Source organism: Helianthus annuus, chromosome 10 (genome assembly GCF_002127325.2).
Source record: "Helianthus annuus cultivar XRQ/B chromosome 10, HanXRQr2.0-SUNRISE, whole genome shotgun sequence".
NCBI lineage: Eukaryota > Viridiplantae > Streptophyta > Magnoliopsida > Asterales > Asteraceae > Helianthus > Helianthus annuus.
In genome coordinates, this window is record NC_035442.2 from 158,729,092 (window position 1) to 158,747,641 (window position 18,550).

The 18,550-nt window shown below is 33.3% G+C and overlaps 1 protein-coding gene and 1 long non-coding RNA gene across 11 annotated transcripts; one reads left to right on the forward strand and one right to left on the reverse strand.

Moving 5' to 3' along the window:
* Positions 1-5,850: 5,850 nt before the first annotated feature.
* LOC110886175 (auxin response factor 5) lies at positions 5,851-10,212 on the reverse strand. Of its 3 annotated transcripts, none has more exons than XM_022133938.2 (5): positions 10,074-10,212; positions 9,087-9,215; positions 8,900-9,012; positions 7,957-8,047; positions 5,851-7,554 (listed from the first exon to the last, which is right to left on the reverse strand). In XM_022133938.2, exons 2-5 carry the CDS (start codon positions 9,187-9,189, stop codon positions 7,361-7,363), a joined length of 501 nt encoding a protein of 166 aa, XP_021989630.1. In that variant the 5' UTR covers positions 9,190-9,215; positions 10,074-10,212; the 3' UTR covers positions 5,851-7,360. The 3 variants fall into 3 exon arrangements, with proteins under 3 accessions (XP_021989630.1, XP_021989629.1, XP_021989631.1); XM_022133937.2 differs by lacking the exon at positions 10,074-10,212 and adding an exon at positions 9,893-10,048; XM_022133939.2 differs by lacking the exon at positions 10,074-10,212 and adding an exon at positions 9,893-10,048 and having other exon boundaries at positions 5,851-7,580.
* Positions 10,213-10,449: 237 nt separating this feature from the next.
* Positions 10,450-18,516, forward strand: LOC110886177. 8 transcript variants are annotated; one of them, XR_002562679.2, is made up of 6 exons: positions 10,995-11,197; positions 11,417-11,512; positions 12,544-12,638; positions 14,382-15,255; positions 15,577-15,671; positions 18,448-18,516. It is a non-coding gene; the product is annotated as an uncharacterized LOC110886177 (long non-coding RNA). The 8 variants fall into 8 exon arrangements; XR_002562683.2 differs by lacking the exon at positions 18,448-18,516 and having other exon boundaries at positions 10,999-11,197; positions 14,382-14,506; positions 14,918-15,255; positions 15,577-15,794; XR_002562684.2 differs by lacking the exon at positions 18,448-18,516 and having other exon boundaries at positions 11,004-11,197; positions 14,382-14,506; positions 15,127-15,255; positions 15,577-15,794.
* The last annotated feature ends 34 nt before the right edge of the window (positions 18,517-18,550 follow it).

An 18,550-nucleotide genomic window follows, 5' to 3' on the forward strand; every position in this document is an offset into this window, starting at 1 on the left:
CAGCTGCATATTTCATTTTTCTGAATGGTATCCTTTGGAATTTAGCTAGAAATCTAATTACTTAGGGTTTAGTTGCCTTCACAATCTCTGTAGGAGGTGAGTTCAATTAAATTAAACTATTAATTTCCTATAACGTTGTTGTTTTTTACAGTTTTATTCATTTGTTGGGAAGATATGAATTGCACATTTAAAGTGCAATTTGGTTTAGAAAAGGGCAAGGTGCACTAATGCGATAGGCTCTGAGCCTAGGCGCATATTGCACCGCTTTCCATACTCTAGGCGCAAGGTATTTATATACATATTTGTTTATATTTTCATATGTTTTTAGCATTCTCTCAAAATTTAGCTATAGCTTTATATGACTTAAACATAAATCATCTACATGTACAACGTAAAAAGATATATGTACAACATTCAAAATTCCCATATATAAGCGTTCTCAAACCGCTTTTCTGTGTGCCTCACCGGCGCGAAAGAAGTACACTTAAAAAAAAGCCTATGAACTTTCTTTAATGTTATACATAGCCTTTATGTTATTTTAGTCCTCATATCGACTGTGTTGTGTAAATTAATGGATTTATAGGGTTTCCTGTGAAAGGGACACAAAAATCATGCATGCAGATTCATTCAGTGTTGAGAGAGAAGATCACACTATAGGAAACATCGTTCGCATGTAAGCAACCAATTATCTCAATGGTTATATGTCAGTTCACTTTCAATCCTGGTTTAAAACTCCTAATATTCGTGGGTCGTATAAAGTTGTATCGTATGAACAGGAAGTTGCATAGGGATGGGAATGTCCTTTTGAGTTGAAGTTAAAATCATGATTTAATGTGCATTAGCTTGACAGGTCCATACAACTAGCCAGTCTTCTCCAATTCAGGCCTATAACGTGGCTATCAATGATTTGGACAAAGAACTTGATGTGTACATTATATCCCTTTGATTTTTCTTCCCGCCACACGTCTACAACCCAAACAGATGAAGAAATTCTGGCTCTGGCTCTCGCCGTAGATCTGGTTGGCACCACAATCTAACACCACCCATGTCATTGACATTCCCACCTTTTGGTGCACAAAGAACCCGTTTATGTTATTGAAATTTTCAAGTTCGTATATGTTAATGATTATTGATTCTTTGATATGGCATAACAGCTATTGGGTTCAAAAAAGGTATCGTTTTTTTTTTTAATTTTACTTTGTTATCTATCATCATTTTGAAATCATTCGTAGCTAGCTGGTTGACGACGATTATGGTTTGAAAGGTGACATTTGTCAACTGATGTGGAATTTCACATTTACATGTATGGTCTGAATCATATTTAACTTTTAAAAATCTAGGTTTTTTTTACGGATTTAGTCAGTATTTAGAACCAATGTTATTCTACACAATTTGGTTTACGTTTTGTTGCATAACAATATAAATAACGTATGACCTGGCTCTGTGCGACTTCATTGAGGTTAGAACAATGCGTTATTGTCGTATTTATCTATTCATTTCCTGCTGTTACAGAGTGTTACTTTCCGTTTCTGTTCTTAAATTTTTGGGGCTCAAGATTCAGTTAAGAAAACTCATTTTCTTGGTGGTCTTCGATTCTCACAGCAACTTATAAAGTCAAAGTTGGAGGAAGAGATTATCTTACAACCAAAGGAAAAGATACTGCTGCAATTAAAAGAATATCATGTACAAAACTTATTCAAGAACTTATATGTACCACAATTATGTTTTCTTTCAAATTGCTTCAAGTTATGGTGGCTTTAGCAGTTAAAATAGTGAGTTATTATAGTATTTTTCTATTGAAGTGAGGTATAATCGTAATTTCCTTACAATTTGTTTTCAAAAATTGAAAATCCCGTGATTCAGGATTCTGTTCAGAAAATTCATTTCCTAATTCACATTTTATGTTCTTGCAGAAGTAGGTGTCGTTTTGAGGTGTACTGACGTTTTCTTTTAAGTTGCCGCAATGCGGCGACGGGTAAAAACCTAGTTAAATTTAAACATGATTATGTAAACAGTTCATATGTTTTGTTAAAGATAACATCTTTCATGTTTAACTTTTAAATAATACGTCTTTGGTATTTATAGATATAATTTAGTAATATGTTTATATTCTAATATGTTTATATTCTAACACTAACTTTCGAAACGTGACACCCTTGATATGAAATTTTCCTTATAGATAGAAAGAAAAATTAAATATAAATCCATCCTTTTGAGCTTTGATTGTCGTTCCCACCCAACCATAACCATTAGGGCTGTAAACGAATCGAACCAACACGAACAAGGCCATGTTCGTGTTCGTTCATTAAGGAAATTAACATGTTCGCGAACTGTTCACGAACGCATACCGAACATAAGTTTACGTTCGTGTTCGTTCGTTAAGGAAATTCAATTATTCACGAACAGTTCGTGAACACTGCTCTCGAACACAAAGGAACGCAAGCAAATAAAAAGAACGCAAATGAACATTTAACTTGAAAATAAAAAAAATGAAAACATTGTTATCCTTAAACATTGGATATAAGTAGTTAAATACTGCCATCAAATAATAAATCAAAACATAAGAATGTCTTAAAATGTCCAAATTTTAAATAACTTAGAAAAATATAGGGTTTGAAGTTTTCAATATGTTTAGATAAAATGTTTATTATTTATTATTTTTTAATATAATCAAATGAACATATTACCGAACGTTCACGAACGCATTCGAATGAACGAGACCTGTGTTCATGTTCGTTTGCTAAGCTAACCGAACGAAATTTTTTGTTCGTGTTCGTTCGTTAAGCTAATCGAACGAACATAAACGAACTTCTCGCCGAACGATTCACGAACTGTTCGTTGAACGTTCGGTTCATTTACAGCCCTAATAACCATCAACCAAGGAGATTCTCATGATAATTACAAGCGCTACTAACGACAATAACTGTCGCCAACCATCCTCACTATCATCGACCTTCATGTCGTCCTTGGATTTTCATCCATAACCATTTGCCTTGTCTTAGTTCCTCACCCTACTCGGTTTAACTTTCATTTGTAACCATCTTACAATAGAGATGCCTCAGAGGTACTCTTCTTATGATCAAATTAAAAGAAATAACACAAACTTCTATGTATTTCTACTAACATTGTAGTTTAGACAAAACAATATTAGATTAAGGATGAGATTAATCAGCCCTAATTAAATTGATATAAATGACCATACTTGATTACTTGTTGCTATGTTCCTCATTTTTTTTATGGTATTCTAACAAATATGTTTAAGTTAGTTTAAATCCATAGTATAATTATTATAGCAAATTTGATCTAATGCAATTTTGTAAGTTGAAAAAACAAAATTTGATTTAAAAATGATTATAACATGTACTGTTGTATCTTACAATAACATGTGTAAATAATTGTCATACTTAGAAGAAAACAAAGTATCATATTACTAATAGACTCGTCACATCTGCACGATGCCATGACATATCAGTCATCGACGACAACCATCACCCATGCCTCAATCTCCACTTCCACCTCTGGCACCTACTAGGCACGGAGGCACCCACGTCGACAACACTCCCACCTTAACCTCCATCTTCATTGTCATTGGTTCTCTCTCGGTACCATCGTTGTCGCTACCCTTGCCGTTGTTGCCACTGCTGCCACCAATGCATCCATTGTTACTAGCAATCGTCGTCGTCGTATATACAAATATTGCAGTGAACCTGCTCTAACCCAACCTTATTTTTGGTCTGAACCCATTTAACATGTTTTATTTAAAGTTGTTTGTTTGGACCCAAACTCAATCGTACCCCCATCACATATATTCATCATTGTCATGAATAATATAAAGTTGATTTGGACAAACTAAATATCTATACTATATAATAAAAGAAACCATTTATAGGACATATGTCACTCATTGGAGCCATCTACTTTTATAGATATGTATAATATATAATAATATTATTTATTATATTTAAGTATTAGTCAAATTGTTTGATTTAAATTGGATATCTATTTTTATAGATATATATAATATATAATAATTTTATTTATTATATTTATGTATTAGTTGAACTGTTTGATTTAAATTGGACAGTGTTCTTATATCATATAGCTATTAATACATGTTTGGTTATTTTAAAATAAGGACTTAATCTTAGATTAAAAAATAATGTTGAATCATTTATTTGAATAAGGATAATGATAAGGCATATTCATGTATTATTTTTAATTAATTATTAATAAGTAAAATCAGTGCCAGCTAGAGCCTAGAACTGAGTTTATTGGTACAGCTTTGACGTGAGGTCAAAGACTCACTCAAAAATAATCCAATTACATTAAATAGATAGTGATAAGTGGGTATCGAACACATAGAGTTTGTGCAATGTGTGTTTACTTAGCAGTTTGTAATTTACTAGGTCAAAACTAAAGTGCAGAAAATAAATCTCAATATTTTGGTTGTTTGGTTTGTTTAACTGAATTTAAATAAAGTAAATCGCAAATCACTAGCAAGTTTTAAACAAGTAAAAGAGATAGCGATCATCCCGGTTTTCAGGTTTTAAGTGACGAATGTTAATGCTCTACTGGAAAGAACCACATAGACATGGCTCATGTGTGTGCAACTGTGTGTGATAAACGGGAACTAAGTACTCGGATTCTTAAAATGCGAGGTTGTTACCCGATGATCAGTTAACATACTTCCAACCCTAATCCTTCCTACAATATCTTGATTGCCAACGACACCAAGAACGTATGGTTTAGAACTATGATTAAACACAAGTAACAATTTACAAACAATCACTCAACACTATAATAAAACTAAACATCAAATGCAAAGTCTACTATTCCAGAAATAAAAGAGCAAAACATAATCATCAAGAGCAAACCTTACATCCGAGATGATTATCAAGCAAACCAGCCACTCATAGTTCGGTGAATCATCGTAACATTCAATCCTTGGTTCACTAAAATCAAACACAAAGTAGTAATGTTTAGAACACCCAAAAATACGCTAGAGCACCTGAATTTTGCCTCCCACAAGTTTGCAAAACAGAGCTAATGAAAAGGATCCCCAAAAGACACCCATCATTATCTTTAGAATCATAAGTTACATTTTGGAACTGGGCGCCACCGTAAGCTAGCCACCATAAGCTACGGTGTAGCTTACGGTGGCTTGTGAGACTGCTACGCTGGCTTAGTTCTGACTTACGGTGGGAAATATAATCTCAGCACCTACCGTAGCTTACGGTAGGACTGTAAGCTACGGTAGATCTCACTTCCATCCTCCTTTATTCTTCATCAAACTTCCATTTTGCCAGGTAGAATAGATAGGTGAGAAAGCTAAAAAATAGATGACTCCAATTAGTGACATATGTCCTATAAATGGTTTATTTATCTATTATCTATTATATATAATAAACATGAAAGATATGGGCTGATGTGGCAGCTTCTTAGGGCTTCTTAGAATTCATTTTGGCGGGAAAATGAGATGGGTATTAAAATTCAACGCGGTTCCATGATTTAATATGATCGGACCCGCTTTATGACCCGGGTAACTCACCTAAAAACGTAAATTCCTCTTTGCTCATTCTTTTCCTTCACTGCTTCACAGCGAAACCCTAGCCTCCATCTTCTTTTGGCTTTTACCAGACGCTTTCCTTTCCTAAAACCTGAACTATCATACGCCTCTTCTTCTTCTACCTGCATCTCATTCTCTCTGAATCGGTTGTGCTTGAACGGCTTAACAAAGGATTCCAAAATCAAGGTTATTCTGATGTGTACCACTTGGTTTGATAGATAACCCGTTAAAGTGGGTCAAACTCCACAGAAAATAGGTGGAAACTAGAAGAATATTTAGAGAGAAACTCAGACTTAATTCATTTCATTCATTCATAATAACAACCAAACTACAAACGAAAATTAGAAATAGTAACAAGACTCAAACTACCCACTACTCCTTAACCCATGTTCTCCTAAAATAGTGCAGAAATTACTAACCACTTTGACTTGACTTTTTCTTAACAAAGGAAATAAAATAACTAGTAAAATAAATATCATACAAAATTAAATAATACAAATCCATCTGCTGTAAAGTAAAGCTTCTGATGCATATCATTGTCACCCAAGGAAATGAGCACATAACAATCCCTCCCACATGAAAAATCCTTGTCCTCAAGGATAAAAATCGAAAGAGACTTGGAGTTGCGCCAAGGGGGACGCCAGTCGATGATCCTTCCCGTGTCCTTCGGGCGAGGCTTGGTGAAATACCACGGAGGCCGCCACTCGACGCTACCGGTAACATTCAGAGTAGTTTTCGTGAAGCGCCATGATGGACACCACTCGCGCTTCTTGGCCACATCGATAATCGTTTTCACTCTCGTCTTCATTGTTGATGATTGGCAAGCTTTCTTTAATGGTATTGCTGCTGGATTCGGAGATGGGGAAGGGCTGAGTACACCAGCCGTTGGTACTTGTTTGGGTGCAACTATAAGGGCTGCTTTTGTTGGAGGTGGTTTGGGTGAGGGTGCCAGTTTCAGGGAATGAGTCTTTGCAAATGGTGATGTGGGTTTTGAGGGTGTTGAAAGTTTTAGAATTGGTGGAGATGGTAGTGTGAGTGCATCGGTTGGCGGTGGTGGTGAGGCAGCAGCGGGTGATGGGGATGGCAGTGCGGTGGCGGAAACTGGCGGTGGTAACCGAGTTCGGTTCTTGAGAAAATCAATAATCTCAACAAGCATTGACTCGATTCGAGCCAACGACTCGTTCCATTTTTTAGCGTCCATAAGAGTGGATCAAGACCGCTCTGATACAAATTGATGTGTACCACTTGGTTTGATAGATAACCCGTTAAAGTGGGTCAAACTCCACAGAAAATAGGTGGAAACTAGAAGAATATTTAGAGAGAAACTCAGACTTAATTCATTTCATTCATTCATAATAACAACCAAACTACAAACGAAAATTAGAAATAGTAACAAGACTCAAACTACCCACTACTCCTTAACCCATGTTCTCCTAAAATAGTGCAGAAATTACTAACCACTTTGACTTGACTTTTTCTTAACAAAGGAAATAAAATAACTAGTAAAATAAATATCATACAAAATTAAATAATACAAATCCATCTGCTGTAAAGTAAAGCTTCTGATGCATATCATTGTCACCCAAGGAAATGAGCACATAACAATATTCACTTACAGGTATGTCGATTCCGTAGTCGATATTGATCAAAATCTAGGTGTGTTTAGTGTTATTGGATACCTTTTATTCTGTTTTCCCCTAATTTTCGTGTTGATCCTTAATTTTTTTCTTTTTGTGTTTTGAATGTCATAGATTCATCCAGATAAGATCCAGGTATGATGTTCTTTTATTGATTTTATATTTGACTAGTGGGAATGCCCGCGCGTTGCCGCGGGTACTTGTGTCTTCGTGGGTTGACCCCAACACAACACAACTCAGCATACCATGGGAGCTTCAATGCATCTTTCCCCCATCCGTGTTTCGTGCAATTTCCAACTATTTTGTCAAGTCGTATGATGATCTCTGAAAATTTTGGCCTCATTGTCAAATCTGGATACCAACATTCCTCAGTTAATCTACAAAAAAAGATAGTCAATGTACAAAAAAAGAGAATAAACAAGTTAAAAAGTTTTCTTAGAAGGGGCAATTCTGACCCATTTACTTAAAAGATGGTTTATTACTGTTATGTCACAACCTTAACGGGTAAAAGTAGCCTACAAGGAAACGAGTCAAATGGATCAAGTGGGTCAAATAGGTCACATTTATATTTTGGATCATCCACACTTAAATGGACAGGCCAATAGCCATGTCCTTTTTGTTGTTTGCTTCAAGTAATTGTATTACCACATGGTTGTTAAGTCCATTAAAGTTAAGGTCAAAATCGGGAATTCACATACTCCCTCTTTCCAAATGGTTGTTAATTTGGATTTATTGATATTTAAGAAATTATACCTGATAAATAGAACAACATCACCAGCTTTAAGCCTTTTAGCGCCAACAAACATGCTCCAACCCATAGTAAGTAGGTGTCGTTTTGGCTGCCCTGCATTAGAATACAAGGTCTAAAGTTAAAACACCAAATCGTAATGGAAATATCAGCAGAGCTTAAATGAGCCCAAGCCCGACACATTTTTAGATTGGAAACTCATTTAATAAATAATAAATGAGTTAAGTTGAACTTGAGTTTGAAAAATTACTCATGAGTCGTGTTTCAAGATATAGAGCTAGAGCTCAAAACAAGCCGACTCAAGCTCTCGTAAGTTAAACAAGGCCAAGTTTAAGCTCAGCTTCGGTTCCGCTCATTTGCACCATTTTAAAAACTTCTCTCTCAAATGAAGCATTATAAATAAAAAAAATCACAAGACTACCCTTGATGCAATATTAACCAAATTGTTAGCTTTGTTTCACTTGTTATCCAGATTAGAACCAGAATAAAAATAATTAAAACACTAAAACTTGTTGTTCAACTCAAGGTACACAAAATAAAACTATATAAAATGTGACGGAAAGTCCATGTGTTATCATGCAAGTCTCGAACAAAACCATTGCTAAAACCAAAATAACTGAAACCAAAAAAACCGAAACCAGACAGTTTTCAAAAACCGAAATTTCGGTTTCATTTTTTGGTTTTGCCATAAAATTGAACCAAACTGAACCGTCCACACCCCTATAGACATATCCTACGACCGAAACATGATAGACACAAGATAATGTACAAAAATCAAAGATGCATTAACAGCAAAGTATACAAAACAAGATTGCAATATAAGCAAAATGGTTGAAGTAAAGGATGATAAAGCCAAGATTTAAATCAAGAAATTTGCAAATTACACTAAGATGTATTCAAAAGGTAAAGTTAACAACAGATTATACAAACAAATAATGGAAATCAAACCTGTTCACTGTGTCCTTGTGGGAAGTAATAAACAAGGCTTCCCACTTGTGGGAGGGTCACCAATGGTCCAGCACATGCATGCCATAGTTCAGAATTTATTGGTTTCTTTATCCCTACAATGAGAATATATATATTTACATATGAGCAATAACAATATTTGTTGGAAAATTAAAAATAAAAAATTTACAAGAATGGTCTTGCATTTCCTTCAACAATTTCATTTCCTCAACTAAACTGTGTGTTCCAGTGTTGACACTTGCTGCATTCAGCTTCTCTTGAATAATGGTCATACTCCAATTCCTTTCTACATCAACAACTTTAAGAAGAACAAAATAAGGTTATCTTCATAACCCATGAAATAAACATCATAAAAATAGAATAAAAAAATCCAATCTTGACTCAAATTTTAACCAAAATCACATCACAACTTCATAACCCATGGCATAAAAATCCAACCTTTATTCAAATTTTTACCAAAATCACATCACATCTTCATAACCCATGTCATAAAAATCATAAAGATTCAATCTTTATTCAAGTTTTGACCAAAATCACATTACATCTTCATAACCCATGTCATAAAAATCCAACCTTTACTCAAATTTTGACCAAAATAACATCACATCTTCATAACCCATGTCAAAAAGATCATAAAGATTCAATCTTGATTCAAGTTTTAGCCAAAATCACATCATAGCTTCATAACCCATGTCATAAAGATTCCAAAAATTCAATCTTGAATCAAGTTGACCAAAGAAACCCCACCACAACAAAAAAAAAAGAAGCAAATATTCTCACATTTCTCAGGAGAATGTGATATCTAAATTAGGGGCAGACACAGAGGAATCTAAAATCAAATCCAAATAAACACAGAGAATGCCCCCCCAAAACACACAACCAACAAACATAAAACCTGCAAAATCTAAGTGGGGCTAACTTGCAATCAAAAAAGAAGAAGAAGAAGTTCTGTTTTTTGCATCAAAGCACACCTACCAAAGCATGAGGAGTGCTCTGTCTTTGAGTGTTCATAGGGACCTCCATGGAAAAGCAATCGCCTTTCTGTGAAAGTGGTCATATACTGATTTTCACTCCACAAAAACCCACCATAGAAATCCCTAATCCAGTAATCCCCCTATCTTTATTATACGAGACTCAATAAAAAACAAACTTATACCTGATATGAAGCTCCCCAATGTCAGTCCCTCTCTATCGATTTGTCTCCTGTCTCTCTTCTGTTTTCGTTAGTGAAAGCTGCTTCTTATCAGGGGTCGGATGTAAATGATCGGACGCATTCAAGAGGGGGTTTAGGGAATTGACTGCTCATCAGAGAGAAGAAGAAATTGTCTAAATTGCCCCACTTGGCGTCTTAATTTATGTGTTGTTGACCATTTTACCCCTCTCAAATCCCTTTTATTCTATTGTCCGTGCTGTTTCGAAACTTATACACATGACAAAATTACATTTTTGTTCATCACTTCTCCTTTTTATAGTATTATAGATATTCAATCATTACTGTGACTTTACTTCATTCCTTAATCTGCAATCTCGAATTCGATGGATTCTTTTTTTATTAGGTTTTTTCTTGCTATTTGTCCGATTAAGTTTTTTTTAACTAACTTATTTATCTTGGGATGTAGGTAAAACAAAATGCTATTGGGAAGCTATCTGAACTGAAGCCAACTGGATTCATGTGTTTGTACAACAACTACCAACTGTGATGATGATTTGGGTGTGAGATATCCACTTTTGTTTTGGATTATGCTATAGATTTTGCACTTTTCTTCTCTAACTATATGATTATGTGCTTTATCTTTTTTTAAATGGATTTAGATTTTGCACTTTCCTTCCCTAAGCGTATGACTATGTGCTATATCTTTTTTAAAAGGATTTGGATTTCATGGTTAGCAAGGCGACTACACACTCTTTTTAAAAAAGTATGTATTAACCTATGCAGTTAATGCGGTAAAATATCGAATATCAATTAAGGATCGATATTTGAATATATGTTATCTCGGTGAGATATCGGTGGGATATCGGTAATTTTAATATAATGCAGAATTTATATATATATATAGCAATTTAACACCAATAATTCAGTGATATATCGGTTAGATCGGTCAAATATCAGTGATATATCGGTTATATCGCTCAAATATCGGTCAATATCGCCGATAATATGGGTACCGATAGTTTGACCGATATTTTACTAAGAAACCGATATATCACCGAGATATCACCGATATTAACTGCATAGGGCTAACTATGTATTGAAGAACTTGCTAAACTATCACAATGAAGGTATTCACCTACTTTGTTTGTTCATGTTATCTGTATGAGTAATTTTTTGCAAGTATTAAAAAAGTAGGCGATTTCGTCATGAAATGAGGCATTAATTTGTGAGGCGAACTAATATTGTTCATTTGGTGGTGTTTCTTAATACTGGTAAATTATCAGAATTAACGTTTTGGTTGTTTAATGATGCAGATTAAGTGGTTTCTTCCTGGTTGCTATACACAGGTACGTTGGAATCTTCACAGCCCACGCGTATTTCCTAAACCCTAGCTATCAAAATCATCTTCCTTCTTGACTATTCTACGATCCAGACGCAATCAGGTTAGCAATCTCTGATTATTGTTTTTTTTCAATTTAGATATGTTTATTTATGGTCAGTTTGTTGTGGTTTTGGTTGACTGAATGATTTACGTTCCGTTTGTTGTTGTTTTGTTTGATATTGTGATTTATGTTCATCGATTCTCGCATAAAACATTGTTGATTGTTTTGTATATGGACTTGCGAAAAAGCCAAGTTTTTTCATTTCGTTAATCGTTACAGTCTCTTAAATATTTTTTAGATGATGGTATCTGATGGCGATATTGGAAACTTGCAGTAAAAAGAAAAGATAACAATAAATAAGCTATAGTATATATGAGAAAAAGATTAAAACTCTTGACATATGCACTATGGTTGATATGACAGTATTAGATAACTTTCATTTGAATTGAAAATAACATGACTCATATTTCCAACCACATGTAATTGTTTTGTTTTCAATCGGTTCAGCTTTTTGGCTAAAGTTAGTACTTATTGAATAATTTACACTCGTGGGGTTAAATTTTTTATATTAAATATGCTTGAGATTTAAAAAATTTATAATTAGTTTTTTTGAACGACAAATTTGGATCACTGACGGACCACTGGAGTATCATCGTGCCACCAGTGGAACCACCCGATCATATCCATCTCCACTAGGCTAATGCCTATACACCAATTCAGGAGGAAACCCAATAAATATGTGAAAACCCTCTTTGTGGGAATCAAACCCATGACCTATTAGTCCAAAAGCCTTATCCCACCCCTAAGATGCACTAAGCTATAAAGCCATGGGCAAAATTTATAATTAGTTTATTAGCATTAGTGATTAACTAAAATAGAAACTGGCCAAGTGGGTCGAATGAGCCAAACTCTAGCCTAAGTGTACTTTTAATACATTCAGCCTCTAGATCATATTATAGTCATACATAGGGTCATCATAAATGGCTGAAAAATCTGTGTAATCAAACTGGAATTACGATAGAGAAGTAGGAATACGAGTAAAATCTGTTTTTAAATTTTGACTTCCACTTTATAAATTTTGTTAATTTCAGATGCAGTCTTTTCAAGTGCAGTTTGTATGTCTCGCAACGTCAGTTATCCTGTTCGACTTGGATTTAGACGAACTTCAATAGTCATTATCCCCTCGGTAAGCCATACAGTTATTGATTTCAACCCTTTCATTTATTGTTGATTTCTTGTCAGAAATTTTTAGTTATGCTATGATTGCTACTACCTTTTGAATTTTCTCCTGTCTATAGCTATAGGTTTAGGTCAATTGTTGAAAACTACTAATAGACATGCATTAGCAATGAAATGGTTACCTTTTATTACTTATGATTAGATAAATTACTTAAACTTTTGACTGTTTCTAAATGGTCTAAAGTTTTAATTTACCAATTGGATATGTTAGAAAAGAAACCAACAACAAATGATTTTTTACATGTTGCCTCAATTATTTATGTATTTGAGTTCACAAGTTTGCTCACAAACTGACATATAGCAGGTAAATCTTTTTCTGGTAAAAAGTTTAGTATATAATTATGGGATGCCACATTTATACGGACCTCAAGCAAATAAAAGGGTTTGAAAGTCCCCTTAAATTAACGTTGAAATAAAATAAATTTGCACTAACATTTCGAAAATAGTTGAAGTTGAGAAACCTTATTTTCTAATTGGTATTATTCATTACAAATCGCTTTATTAGAAATTTCAGTCATTATTTAGAAATGTAGTTTTTACCATTCTTATTTAACAAGTTTATTAACAATAAGGTGTCAACGGCCGGCTGGCCTGGCCCGTTTGAACCCACATTAACTACAGAGTTGGCCCGAAGTTGTTCCGACCCGGTAACCAATTTGAACGATCTATCCCAACACCAATATGTAATTTTTGTTTATAGGGAAATGATTAAGAATTGGTTGCCTTCTTCTATATCGTTTTATTATATTTTTAGTAAACAAGTCAAAATTGTTGTTTTAACTTAGTAAACGGGTCAACATATCAAAATTAACGTTTGATGCCGCTGAGAACAGTTGGGAGTTTGAACTTGATGTTGAATTGTTTGTTGAGTTGCTATTATAATTATCAACCCTCGGAATCCATGTGAAACTGTTTAAACGTATCATTATTTATAAAAGAGTAAATTGCCATTTTACTATTTTAGTCCCTGAGTTTTGTCCAAATTTGTTATTTTAGTCCGAATAGTTTTTTTTGCCTCTGGGTCCCTGACTTTTCCCTTTTGTTGCCATTTTGATCACATACACTAACTCCATCCAAAAACTCCATCTTTAACCAGGGGTATTTTGGGGATTTTCATTTTAAATGTTTTCAATTGCCATTTTGATCCAATTCCAAAAAATAAAAAAAAAATCCAAAAAATCAAAAAAATTCCAAAAAATTCTAAAAAATCATAAAAATTCTAAAAAATTCTAAAAAATCCAAAAAATCCGTTTCGGCGCGAACCGTTTCGAGCTGAACCGTTTCGACCCGAACCGTTTCGAGCTGAACCGTTTCGACGCGAACCGTTTCGACCCGTACCGTTTCGAGCTGAACCGTTTCGACGAGACCCGTTTCGAGCTGAACCGTTTCGAGCCGAACCGTTTCGAGCCGAACCGTTTCAACGCGAACCGTTTCAGTTGAACTGTTAGTGTGTTGTGACCCGACCCGGTTAAGTTTTTTTACAAAATCCCATTTATGATCATCAAAGAAAATGTTAATGTATTTTTCATATAAAAAGTGTACCCATGTCAAAATCATTTAAGATAGTTGTATTTCTGTGTAGTGAATTTTGACATAATGTGATTAAGTAGAAAGGTTAGTGATAATAGATATGTTTTTTCTTATTTGTGTTAGTGGATATTTTTAGTTATGAAAGTCAACTCTTATTCAGGTATTAAGGTTGGTGCAGTTCGTTCATTCGAGAATATCCAATTCTGCATCTCAACAAGTACTTCCATTCTTTCTAAGCATGTAGGATTTAGTTTCCACTTCTTTGGTGATTTGATCAAGTTAAAGGTGAGATTTTTACCTAAAAATGGGTGGTCTTTGGTTACAGTTTATCTCTAACGAATCAAACGGGTACATTTAGAAAACTTAGCTATAGATGGATCATGTCAAATGGGTGGCATTAGGTTATATCTTATCCCCAATGGATCAAATGGGTGTAATTTGAAAACTTGGCTATATAATATACGAGTAATCAAAGTTTTCTTATGCTACAACTTACATATTGTGTAATATGACAAATCAGCGGTATATTTGTTCACTCAGACTGGGTGGTGTTGGGGTAAGAATGTCATTTAGGATTTATAATTCACTTTGAACTAATTTCCACCAACCAAATGTACAACTGAAACAAAGTCCTGCTCAGGTTATTAAACTAATTTCCACCAACCAAATGATCTTTCTACTACTTATTTTCTTAAGTTAGTAGCTGTGGTGCTGTACTTGCATAATAAAACTGCCCTAAATGCTTCTCCATGACCTAACGCTGTCAACATCGGCACTTCATGATCTACCTTATAAGAGAAAGAAGACTAGAAGTGGGTGTAGGGCATTTAAAACCTCTATGGTCACCAAAGTGGGCTTTCTTTTTTTCTTTTCTTTTTTTTTTTTTTTTTTTTTTTTTTTTGCAGATTTGCTAGCTCTCATTGAGGTTCTTACCATCTATTGTCCAAATAATCTTGTGGGGATCACACAAATTACTCAAGTTTTTCAAGATACTAACATTGGTTAATCAAGATAATGACAAAACTGCACTTCAGGTATATGTTTTTGTCAAAATGTGATGCTATAATATAAAGAGTACAAAAATCTTGATGCACCAATTTGGTTTGTTTAAACTGTAACCTGATACTTGATCGTTTCTTTTTAGCCTTGTGAAAAGGTATATAACTAAACAACTTATTGAATTACATGGGTCTTCAAGCCGTTACTTATAGAGGTTTATGATTTTGCATAATGTGGTTTTATTTTATAGATCTATACTATATTTACTAGGATTATTGTTTCTTTACCTTAATAACTTTGATGATGTGTTAGTGATTGTCTTTATGTATTCTCTTTTTGAATATAAATTATTGCAGGCCGTCTCTCATGGGAGTTCAGTACACGATTTAGTGTATATGCTCTTTAATGGATTGTAGAAGTTAATGGGAAACTAACTTTTATTGTAACAAAGGTACATATTATAAAAGCTTTTATTAATGAGGTCACAATGGATATGGTTTAGCATGTTGTGGTCTAGAGTTGACAAAAATTTCTAATATTTTCATTTTTATATTCATAAAAAGATTTAAGGGTGTGTTGATGACTATTGAACCCCTATATTATTGTTGTTTTTGATTGTAATTTAAATTTTTCTACCCGGGTATTTACCCGGGAAATAACCTAGTTATATAGTATAGATATAGATTATATTTATTTAACCCGTGTAATACATATAGTTTTAATCTAGTATAATATAAAAGATTTCAAATCATAATAACACATATATTCACAACCGTCATGAATATCAAATATATATAACATGTTTAAAGTTTCCTAAATCCGATTAACTATATTGAGTGCGTTATAACACGTAAGATTTTAGCGTAACATGTGTCGACTATACTTGCAAACCATATGTTTGAATAAATAACTATTATAGACTAAGGGGCTGTTTGGTAGCCTCTTAATGACCATTCAGATGCTACCTCTTAATGGTTTAAAACCTCTGAATGAATAAGAGGTAACCTCAAGTCTGAATGGTTAAGAGGTAACCTCTGAATGGTAAATCATCACATGTCACATTCTTCTCTCTTCTCATTGGTAAAATTATTAATGGTTCCATTAAGAGGTAGCCTTTTAATGACAATTCAGAGGCTACCAAACAGCCCCTAATATGTGAAATAATGTTTTAGGGACACTTTTGTGGGCATATACTATAAAATACTAACATACTTTTCGTCTTTCTCACACAAGTCTTTTAACTATCTTTTTGTATATTAAAGTCTCGCTACTTGGTAATTTTGAACATTATTATGATTTTTTTACATTCTAAAAGTAATTTTTAGTTGCAAATTAGATCCTTTATATAGACACTTACATTGCGTAGAGAGATTATTGTGGAAACACAAAAGTTAAAGTACATGACATGTATGACATGTAAGTTGTAACTGATCATAAATCATTATCATCATCATACTCAGTAAATCCCATCAATAGCAAAGCTAAGGTAGGGTCTGAGGAGGGTAAGATGTATATCCCATGAGAATAGAGAGGTTGCTTCCAGTGAGACTCCCGGCTCGATAGTAGTTTTGTATCAAGCTTTGGACATAAGACACATAACATTCAACAATTGGGACAAAAGCCGATTAGTGCATGTACCCCCTTGTCTTTCGGCTATCAACGCCACCACATGATGCATTATTAACCGTCCCTCGCTTTTTAACATTATTTTCACGAAATTAGTAAAATAACGTTAAAATTAGTGCACTTTCACTTTTGCCCCCCCGAGAACCCACACATATATACATTATATACGCACACTGTAAACGAGGCCATGTAACTGATCATAAATAAAGGGCCTAATTTGTTAATTAAAAATTTACTGTAAAATTGTAATTATGTTCAAAGCTACAAATAGATGGACTTTAATATAACAAAACGTCAAAAGGTGAATCAACCATTGTGAAAATAAAAACAAAAAGTAAATTGATTTATTTTTAAAAGTCCTAACAAGAGTTATTTCACTGATGCAAATAGCAATTTGAATGGTTTTCCTTTTATAAATACACTAGGTTAGAACCCGTGTATTACATAGGTTGAATAAATGTAATTTTACATATTAAATAATAAAAAGTTAGATCTTTATGAACCCCGTATATTGTACGGGTTAAATAAATGTAATTTTATATATCAAATAATAAAAAAAGTTATATCTTTAAAAATCATGTGTGTTACACAGATTAAATAAATGCAATTTTGTATACTAAATACTAAAAACGTCGTATCTTTAAAAAACCCGTGTATAATCGGGTTGAATAAATATACCAAATAATAAAAAAAAATAAATCCTTAAAAACCCCATATATTAGACGTGTTAAATAGATCTAAAAAGAGTTATATCTTTAAAAACCATGTGTATTACACATATTAAATAAATGTAATTTTGTATATTAGATACTAAAAACGTCGTATCTTTAAAAAACCCATGTATAGTCGGGTTGAAAAATCTACCAAATGATATAAAAAATATATCCTTAAAACCCCGTGTATTACACGTGTTGAATAAATCTAATTTTACATAGAAAATGATAAAAAGTTATATCTTTAAAAACTACGTGTATTACACGGGTTATATAAATGACACTTTGTATAGTAAGTAATAAAAAAATATTTTAAAAAACCCCGCGTTTTACACGAGTTGAATAAATATAATTTTTTATACCAAATAATAAAAAAATTATATTTTTAATAAATTTGGATAACATTTATATTAATTTATTATTTATATATTTAATATAAGATAAGTAGGAAAGAGAGGTATTTGTTTTAAAAATATATTAAATTAGCAATCTAGATTTGAGGATAATATTTTATTAAACTATGATAAGATTTAATATTAATTTATTATTAATTTAATTAATATAAAACAAATATATATTTAAGGATACCTTTAATGAATGACATGTGTCCAAAAGTTAGTTTCTTTTATTGTAGTAGATAGATTACATTTAAATAACCTCAACTTTCACGAATTGGCCTATGACACTTCTAACTTTCGATTTTTACACGACTCTTAACTGTCAACTTATTTTCCGATATCACTTCCAAACTAATTGAACCCTAACCCAGTTAGTTTTTTTTGTTGATGTGACACTTGTGTGGTGACGCGACATTTTTTTGCTGACGTGACATCTGATTTGGCTTTTTAATGACGTGGCAACTGACTTAGCTTTTTGATGACGTGACAGCTAATGTGGCACTGGTTTGATGATGTGGCTTTTGACATCAGCAAAATGGGTTAGTATTGAGTTAGTGTGAAAGTGATATCGAAAAATAAGTTGAAAGTTGGGA